Raw genomic sequence first — 9,511 nt, forward strand, 5'->3', positions numbered from 1 at the left:
GACAAGTGTAGAGGGGCGAATATTTGATTTACTTGAAACCCTGAATATAACTCTACAGAAGGCCTTTACCAGCAGGTGGCGCTAATGCAAAGAGGAAGCCAACCGCCAAAAAAAAAACAATAACAAAGACGCATGCAGAAGAAGATGCATTCATGTCTCCTCAGACTGTCCGAATTCCGACTTGTGAAGTCGCTCTTTCAATTTCGGTGTGTTCACGTGCTCTCAAGTCTGAAAGTAGAAATGTTTTAACAACAACCAAATAAACATCAATATTTTATTTAGTTTAACCTTGATGTATATAATACAAGTAATATCATATAGACGAGGGGGTCTCATTCTCGAGGGAGACCCGTTAGACATAGACAACAGTAGCATGACATGTTATTGTTTCATGAGTTCTTAAACAACAAGTCAGCTCATTTTAACATCCATGTTGTTGACGTATATGACAGCTAGTCGGGCCCTTTTATATAGGCCTACTATAGTATCTATGGTCGGGCCCTAAAATCTTTACCGAGTTTTATTTACTATCTATGGTTTCAACAGAGTTTTTGTTCCGTTCATGTGCATTTTCCAGGAACTCGTTATTCCGACGTTTCCGACACCCATGAATGCAACATCACATACTGCTAGGCTGTGTTTCTGTTTTTACGCGGAGAGTTTGTGGTCAAAAGTTATTAGTGTTAAATCCCGAGGCCTCTACGCACAGGATTGCATTAACCTTTACGAGTGTTGAACAGCTGTATGTGAGTTTATATGGGACTTTTAACTCCGGCCTAAGGCGTAGGTTTCATTTTAACATAAGCTGATTTCGTGCATTCTGGTGAACTTCCATGCACTAATTTGTGTCTTCTGTATTTATTTACGGTGGACATGTCTTAATTTCTGTTAAGGAAAAGACAACAGGCTCCCAGTGACACAAATATAATGGAATATTAAGCAGTAAGGCTCTCAGGCATTCTGTATTGCATTCAAATATTTATTCTCCTGTATTTTTCAATACTTTCTGCACATTGAAAACGTATCACCTTTTGGAGTGTTTTTTTGTGGACTCATGACGCATCAGCAGTTAACTATTTTGACACTTTACATTGGAAAATGGCAAAAGTTAAAAAACAGATAATGGTTGGTAACATACACCCTTACACACTTGACACAATCTAATTCACCCTGAAGCTGAGAAAGTGCATCATATTGGGCTTAACAAGCTATCTACAATTTACGTTAGGCCACACATCGCACTGCCGAAGGCTGACTTGCCGTCTGTCTGCAAAGGAGGCAGAGTCAGAGCCATGTACGGAGTAAAGCTATGAAATAAATAACAGGCGGAGCGAGCCGAATGGCAGCAAGTTTAAGATGGTACAGTCCATTGTAGGGGTGTTTGAAATCATTGAGAAATATATTAAACATTAGGAAGGATATATATGTTATATATGTTATTTTCACCTCTTTTGAGGTATAGGGGTTGTGTTTTATTTCTTTTTTTAGAGAGACAAATGTACCTCTACTAATTGTTTGGGGGAGGACACATCCGCTGCACCCCTCCTACGCTTATGACTCCGGCTAACAAAGCCAACAACAGCTAGGCTACTTTAGTTTCACTTTAGATCTCCTCTGTGGGTATCGTCCATGGTGGTTAGCTAGCCTAGCAGCACCTTCAGTTTTACTACATTATTACTTCCAGACAACATGTTAGGTGTCGGAGTGAAGTTGTCAGCACGGTGTGTTTGTCTGCTGTCTGCGTGTGCAACAATACTCGGACTTGAAGACGGTAAGAAAACTATAACGTCTGTGTGCTCACGCCATCGACACAGTCTGATGTTTGATGCAAGACTGGTTCATATAATATTGGAAATGATTGTTAAAGCTGTCAAATAACGTATCAGAGATTGGTTTATGGTTTGTGTTGCAACACTGCCTTTAAAGGAGTTAAAATGAGCTATCGACGTTGTTTCGATATTGTGTGTTGAAGGTGTTGCACCGAAAGCTGTGACCTGTCAGAATGTGTGACCCTAGAGGGCGCTGTTCTTATTTCTTAACTGATTTCAATAGACTGTAGGCATATAACAACCCAGTCTCAGTGAAATGTTGTAATACTTATGTTGGTCCACAGCTGAAAACATAGTTTCACAAAAACAGCCCTGCAAATGAGAGATTATTAAATTGTTTGCTTCCAATTTAAAATGATTGTGCAGTGGAAAAAGTGCAGCCTACACATTTCACTGTGATGGGTAACTAACTAGGTTGGTTATTCACCTTTAAAAAAAACAATCTGACCATTTCAGTGCCAATTTTGAGAAACTTATACGATTTGTGCAATGGACCAACGTTTTTACATAGCCTATATTTCACTATGAGACTGGGTTAATCAATAAGAACAGCGCCCTCTAGGGTCACACATTCTGACAGGTCACAGCTTTCGGTGCAACAACTGTGTCCAATTCCTGTTCCTCTTCTGCCGTGGAAGTGAAAGTAAGTGTGTGGATTAACTTAATAGCCTACTGATTACTTTTAATATTTGTAATTATCCATGTTGATTGTTTATCATTTTAAGTCATTATTGTTTATTATCTTTACAGTCTGTGGTTCTTATTAGGCAGGAATCAGGAGCTGCGCCTCCTACAATTCTCAATTCAACTATTTCCCTCCCAGAGCAAAGTATTACATTCACGCTAAAAATAATGTGACCGACAGAAGGATAAATAAGAATTCTTAAAAGTCATTAAGTTAGTTAATATAAAAATAAGTATTTGGATTAAAGCTTTGTTGTGGTGATTATTTACGAGGAAGGAGGCTGTAAATCTTGGTTAAATTTAAACGTACAATACTCAAAATAGTGTGTTTCTCTGCGGTTATCCTCACACTGAGCCCCCGGTCTAAAACAAGTTAGAAAAAGGACAAACCAGATCCACTGCTACAGAGGCTGTGTCACGTGACTCACATCAGAAGTACCTCCTCCATCTCACTTTTTAAATCACGTCTTAAAACACACCTTTTTACCCTATACTTTGATTAAACTATCGTTTAGCATTTCCCCTGGTCTTTACTATTGTTTTATATTTTTATTTTTTATTGGTTTTTATTTTCTTAACTGTTTTATCCTTTCTCTGGTGTTTTAACTGATGTTTTGTAAATGCATTTTAACTGTTTTTTTTTTTTTGGTGGTTTTTGATTGTTTTTGATTGTTTTAACTGCACTTGTTTTTATTGGAAAGTGTATTGGGACCGTGTACCATGGTGATTTTGCACTTTAAATAATAAATTGATTGATTGATTGATTGATTGATCTCATAAAGGTATAAACAAACTGAAATGATTCCAGTATGAAACATATCCATAAAATATCTGACTACTAGTACTGACTTATCTATCTATCTATCTATCTATCTATCTATCTATCTATCTATCTATCTATCTATCTATCTATCTATCTATCTAATCTTATCTTATCTTATCTTATCTTATAAACCGGAGAATGTGTTCTGTGACTTTCTGATTGTAAACCTGAATAATGATTGAAACATGTTTCCTCTTTAGATGCTGTCAGAGTGGAAGAAGGCAGTGATGTTCTTTTACCCTGTTCCCTCAGCACCAAGCAGAACATTGAGTTCAAGCTCTTTGACTGGAAGAAAGTTGAAGGAAAGAAGGAGGTTTTCCTCTATGATGGAGGCGTTCATTATAATAACGGCCGTGGCGGACAGGATCCACAGTTTAAAGGAAGAGTTTCACATTTCCAAGAGGAACTGACAAAAGGCAACGCCTCCATTCTCATCAGAGAGACGACACTCGCCGACAGTGGAGACTACACCTGTGTTTTTCCACGTTTCGAGCCAATTCAGACGTTCAACATCAAACTTGTTGTTTTCGGTGAGTGCTTAATATGAATGTTTCACAGCTTCATCCATACAAGGAAACATTTATTTCATGAAGCTGCACAGATCAGTATTTAGTTACCTTTATTTAACCAGAGACCCTTATAGACCGATCAGGAGAAACCCTAGGCCAGTGATGATGTCACTACATAACTAAAAGTTAATAAACTTAGTCAGTTTGTGATCACTTAGTTATATATTATATACGGGGTCTCCAAGCTCATGTTGGGCTTTCTGTTTATTTGTGCAGAATATATGGTATCATAAACTAAAAATCTTTTTGTTTATGTTTGCAGGTGCAGCTCCAGAGCCGTATGTTAAGACACTGAGTCAAACAGAAGATGGAGCTCTGCTGCAGTGTGTTGTTAGAGGAGCTTCTCCTAAACCTAAAGTCCAGTGGCAGGACAGTGAAGGAAAAGTCATTCCTGTTAAAGAACCACAGGTCACTGAGAGAGGAGGCAGATATGATGTAATTCTACAAGCTACTGTGACTAAGAGAGATCGTTACCGCTGTGTATCTACACAGGAGGAAATCCACCACATGATTTCTACTGAGACCTTTGTCTATATCGACGGTGAGATTTCTCCTGTGCTCTGCTCATTGTTGGATACTCTTAGTTGTTAATTGTAGTTTTTTTTAATATATATTTTAATCGTAGTCAGTGCTGGGCGGTATGACAAATAACTAATATTACAATATTTTCCCAAATTATATGGTTTCACGGTATATTAGGGTATTCATTTATTCTTGAATGATTGGGCATAGGAACGAGCGTTTTTCATTATTAACAGATTCAGTGAACGTTAGTGTATTGCTGGTACTGTGTAAAAGACGTTACTGCACGGGTCCTACAAGGGGATGTATGTTTTCCCCTTTAGGGTGTGCAGAGGGTTAGAAACCCAACAACTGTGTTATAAAAAGCTAATGCTACTGCTGGCTGTACCCGCGGTGCAACAGTGAAAAGGGTCCCCCTCTCAACAGAGAACACATCACAAGTGAGACCCTTCACCATGGTTTAAACCTGTTTCAGCTGTTCTCTGGTATATGTGAGAAATATCATATGCAAACTTTACACCGGAATTCGGTATGAGCCGCTATGCCGTCCAACACTAACTGTTGTTTTGTTTTGTGTAGTCTATGGTCAGTGTGCTGTCCATGGTATCCAGTTACAATCTGAGTTACATCAGCTCTTTGTCATGTGTTTCAGACAAAGTGTGTGAGGACTGCTCCAGCAAAGTGTACTTCGGATGGTTGTTGGCAGTGTTCTTTTTGGCTCTGGTTGCAGTTCTGCTTGTTCTCCTACTGACGAAGCGCATCACAATACACATCAATAAAGGTACGTTTATTAAATGTATCACCGTAATTATAATGTACAGACATGAACAGAACACTGTGTCTGTCTGTCTGTGTCACATATGAACCAGTCAGTTGGTTCTAACATGAGGCCTCTGGTTCTAATGATTGATCCAATTAGTTATTATACAGCAGTGGTTCTGAGCGAGTGATTTGATTGGACGAGAGACCTTCTATGCGTTCTGAAGGAGTGCTGATATGAGCGAACAACATCACTCTGAATGTTCACCAAACTGACAAAATCAGTCCGCTCATTGACGAGCCGGAGCTTCACTTGTGTAAACTGTGTGTCTGTGTGTGTGTGTGTGTGACTCAGGTTGACTGTGGCGAGTCTCTCCCCTTTGAGAGGGCATCGCTGCCACACACAGACAGAGACAGTGTGCGGTAGTCACTCACACTCACGTTACTGAAGACAGCAATAGTGTGGAGATAAACTCAGGCTGCTGAATAATACGAGCGGACGCGATCCGGACGCTGCATAGCTTTAGCCTAGCCTAGCTTTCCCACCTCATTGTATAACGTTACTTCCCCAGGGCCGAAATACACTCATAAACTCTGGGAAATGAAGCGTGGGGGTTTGGAATGGGCAGCGGACCTTATCACCAACTAGATTAAGATCCGCCGTTCCTTTACTTTGGTGATTTTAACAGAACATCGGGCCGCCGTGGTTAATGTGACCAGAGTAAACACTGCAGGACGAGCTCCCGTCAAGTTGTTGACACGTTGCTTAGCAACGCGCTCCGCTCTGACTGCTGTTGTCAGACTATTTGTGTTGGCGGAAGCAAATACATTCTTAATTGATTAAAGATCACATTTTAAAGTTAACTTGTGAATTTAAGTTGTAAAACTGCTGTATAAAAGCAATATCACATGAGAGGGAGCATGTTGTCGCTCTATATCAGCGCTGCTGTGTTTCTCTGGCAGTGTGTCTGCATTATCTCACACTGTATAACACACACACACACACACGGACCCGGACTTGTTCATTACTTCACTTGATTGACACATGCTACCGCTCACACACACACACACACACACACACACACACACACACACACACACACACACACACACACACACACACAGACTGCCGCTCGTTCACTTGCGCTACTCGGTCTCCTAACACTACGATAGAAACACCCGCCAACAATTTAGAATAAGAAAGTCCTCCACCTCAGACGACCCATCTGTGTGGCATATTTATTTATTTATTTATTTATTTATTTATTTATTTATTTATTATTCTTTCGGACAATTCCACACAATACACAATTTTCTCTTGCAAATATTCATACATCATACTTTGTGTTGTCCGAAGGGAGACGGAAGAAGCCAAAGGCTTATCAGGTCCCGCCCCCATATGAGCTCACTGTGTAGCGACAGTGCCGTTAGACTTTGTGTCACTCGATATTTCAATGAAGTCATGTCATTCAGATCTTCCTGAGTGACAGCTAGCAGCCAGCCCGCCTCCTTTACAGACACCGTGCGACCCCCTCCCTCCCGAAAGTCGGCCGGCTGATGTCGGAATGTTTAAAAACAAAGGTTCTCAAACGGAATTCAGAATCCATGGTCTGAAAGCATTTTTCAAAATCGTGCAGTAGCTCAAACAGGGGGTTCAGTTACCCTTTAAAACACAGTTATGAATGTATCACCAAATCTCATCATTTAGTCCCATCAGACTGACTGAATATGTAATGTGACTATTCTTTACTCATGGTTTACACACCAGTGTGTGTTAGAACATGGAGGCCATGTGTCATAATGTAAATGTTCTGTGGAGATGAACAGTGTGAGAGCTGGAGACAGTGAGCAGGTTTCATGAAGATGGTTATCATAATTCAGTTGATGGTCAGTACAGGTGGAAGCTCAACTGATGTGAAATGTGAAAGATGAGATGATTACACTTAACAACAGTTCTGGGAGGGGGCACGTCTATTTGTTTGGACCACAAGAATAACTCATGTATAATAGAGAAGTTGACTTTGTGTTATTTGTTATTTTCTTTGCTGCAGGTCGTAGCTGGAGGAAAAGTCCTGATGAGGGAACTTCAGATGAGAAAGGAACTTCAGATGAGAAAGGAACACTCTCATCCAGGAAACAAAATGGCACAAAGGGAACTGCTGCTGTGGTGGTCTAACACACCCTACACCACTGTTGTAAAGGTGCGCATGTACACATATGCTGTTCATTGCAAATGTGCCGTCTACTGCCTTATGCAAGATATATTTGTAGAGCTTGTTCAGTTATTGAGTCAACCCACAGTGTAGTTTGGCCTTAAAATACCAAAACATTCTAATGTTCAGCCTCCCAATGCCCGACGAGTCAACAGCTCTGACACAAATCAACACAAACTAGATTCACAAAGGCTGAATGTGTTTGTTCACTCGCTGACAATGTGAATGTCTTCTATTTTGATGCCTTTCATACCAAAATTTCAGGGCTGTTGCACCCGCACTATAATTGTATTTTTAGTTACATATTTAAGAAAATGTTGTTTATGATCATTCAGTTTATTCGAAAGCGGGCCATGGATGGTGGTGATTGGAGGTAAGGATTCATGTGATCAGATATTTTAATTGGTTTGCTTATTAGTAATGTTGAAAATTGTTTGTTTCTTGGCCTAATTGATAAATCTTTCAACCTTTAATGAATGTAAAATTTACTGCCTTACAATTTTTTTTTGTTATTTGAGTCAACTTGTCTCAGGAAATCACTTATTATTCCCCTTTATCTTTGCCATGAAGACAAAGAAGAGTCTTCTAGATTCAAAGCTGTTCTTGTAAAATAAAGACGACTCATTATAACACAGCTCTGGGGTAAAATAGAGACCAGACCACCACAAATGATGACTTTTGTCTGGTTTAACTATTTAAAGATATGTGTTTGTGTGAAATTAACATTTAAGTTTAATTTTTTCTAGATTACTGACAACATTTCTCCCAAATTCTAAAAATATTGCCTTTCGGTAATTTTCATTGATTAATGTAAATATGCCAATTTCAGATTGTTTTCCCCCAGAGCTGTATAATGTGCCTTATTGTGTATTATTTAATTGCATTTAAATATTAAATGTATTCATTGAATATCCTTTTTGGGGCGGCAGTGGCAAAGTGGGTAGGGAGTTCGCCTCTGGTGTGCAGGATCGGAGGTTCGATCCCCCGTCTCCCCGCCACATGTCGAAGTGTCCCTGGGCAAGACATTGAACCCCGAATTGCTCCTGATAGTTAGCTTGCACCCTGCGTGGTAGCTGCTGCTGCTATCGGTGTATGAATGTGTGTGTGTGTGATTGGGTGAATGTGTACAAAACAATGTAAAGTGCTTTGAGTCTGTGAAAAACCAGGGAAAAGAGCTGTATAAGTGGAGTCCATTTTCCATTTTATCTCTTGAATCTCGTGTGATCCTTTGAAGAATTGCAGCCAGATATATTTCTATTTTTTTTATCTAAATAATTTTGATGCCTTTTGGTGTGTGTGTGTGTGTGTGTGTGTGTGTGTGTGTGTGTGTGTGTGTGTGTGTGTGTGTGTGTGTGTGTGTGTGTGTGTGTGTGTGTGTGTGTGTGTGTGTGTGTGTAACAATGTAGAGCGTCTGTAAAGAAACAGGTAAAAGTGCTTTATAATTGGAGTCAATTTACCATTCACTTGTTTATGATTTTGTATCCAATAATTTTTTCATTAACCTTATTTGGCTGTACCGTAATGCTTATAAGCCATAAATGCTTTGTGTGTATAGCATGATGTTAAACCACTGATCAGGGAGTGAATGTCTAACTGGTTACATTACACTGTGTCTCAACTTGTTTTGCTCAATCAAGTTTCAATAAATATTTCTCCCTAAGACGTGTTCCAAGTCTCCTGAAACTTCTTTATGGCAGAGTTGACCAGCTCCAGAAAAACATATTTTACAGACAGGTAGCGGATCATGAGGAGATTTTCAGTGGGTGGTAGGATGTCCTAGAGCAGGGGTGTCCAAATGTATTGGCCCGCGGCCGATTTTAAAAGTATAATGTAATATGGCCCTTTTTAATTTTTTTTTTTTTCACATTTCCCCTCAGAGTCGGCCCAACCCCATGAAGGGTTGGGCCGACTCTGAGGGGAAGAGTGTCTGTTTGATTAGCAAGGAAAGTGTTGCCGTGAAGAAGGATTACAATTTACGAAGACACTATGAAACTAAACATCAGAGCAGCTACATGTCCTGATAAATGTGTTATTTTTGCAAAGTGGCCCGCACCTTTGTAGATTTTTCTGTATGCGGCCCTCAGTGAAAAAAGTTTGGACACCCCTGGCCTA

The 9,511-nt window shown here is 39.8% G+C and overlaps 1 protein-coding gene across 2 annotated transcripts; it reads left to right on the top strand.

Moving 5' to 3' along the window:
- The first annotated feature begins 1,628 nt into the window (after positions 1 to 1,628).
- LOC307248988 (butyrophilin-like protein 1) lies at positions 1,629 to 9,022 on the top strand. 2 transcript variants are annotated; one of them, XM_080025566.1, is made up of 5 exons: positions 1,629 to 1,771; positions 3,537 to 3,866; positions 4,168 to 4,446; positions 5,080 to 5,208; positions 7,238 to 9,022. In XM_080025566.1, exons 1-5 carry the CDS (start codon positions 1,690 to 1,692, stop codon positions 7,360 to 7,362), a joined length of 945 nt encoding a protein of 314 aa, XP_079881692.1. In that variant the 5' UTR covers positions 1,629 to 1,689; the 3' UTR covers positions 7,363 to 9,022. The 2 variants fall into 2 exon arrangements, with proteins under 2 accessions (XP_079881692.1, XP_079881693.1); XM_080025567.1 differs by having other exon boundaries at positions 3,549 to 3,866.
- Positions 9,023 to 9,511: the final 489 nt, after the last annotated feature.

The sequence above is a fragment of the Ammodytes marinus genome (assembly GCF_949987685.1).
Source record: "Ammodytes marinus genome assembly, chromosome: 4".
In the NCBI taxonomy this organism is placed as follows: domain Eukaryota; kingdom Metazoa; phylum Chordata; class Actinopteri; order Uranoscopiformes; family Ammodytidae; genus Ammodytes; species Ammodytes marinus.

Bases quoted from the DNA above. Each gene is read 5' to 3' on its own strand.
- LOC307248988 (XM_080025566.1), top strand. From the start codon at position 1,690: ATGTTAGGTGTCGGAGTGAAGTTGTCAGCACGGTGTGTTTGTCTGCTG. The intron at 1,772-3,536 runs GTAAGAAAACTA...TTTCCTCTTTAG, and splicing joins AATACTCGGACTTGAAGACG to ATGCTGTCAGAGTGGAAGAA. The intron at 5,209-7,237 runs GTACGTTTATTA...TCTTTGCTGCAG, and splicing joins CACAATACACATCAATAAAG to GTCGTAGCTGGAGGAAAAGT.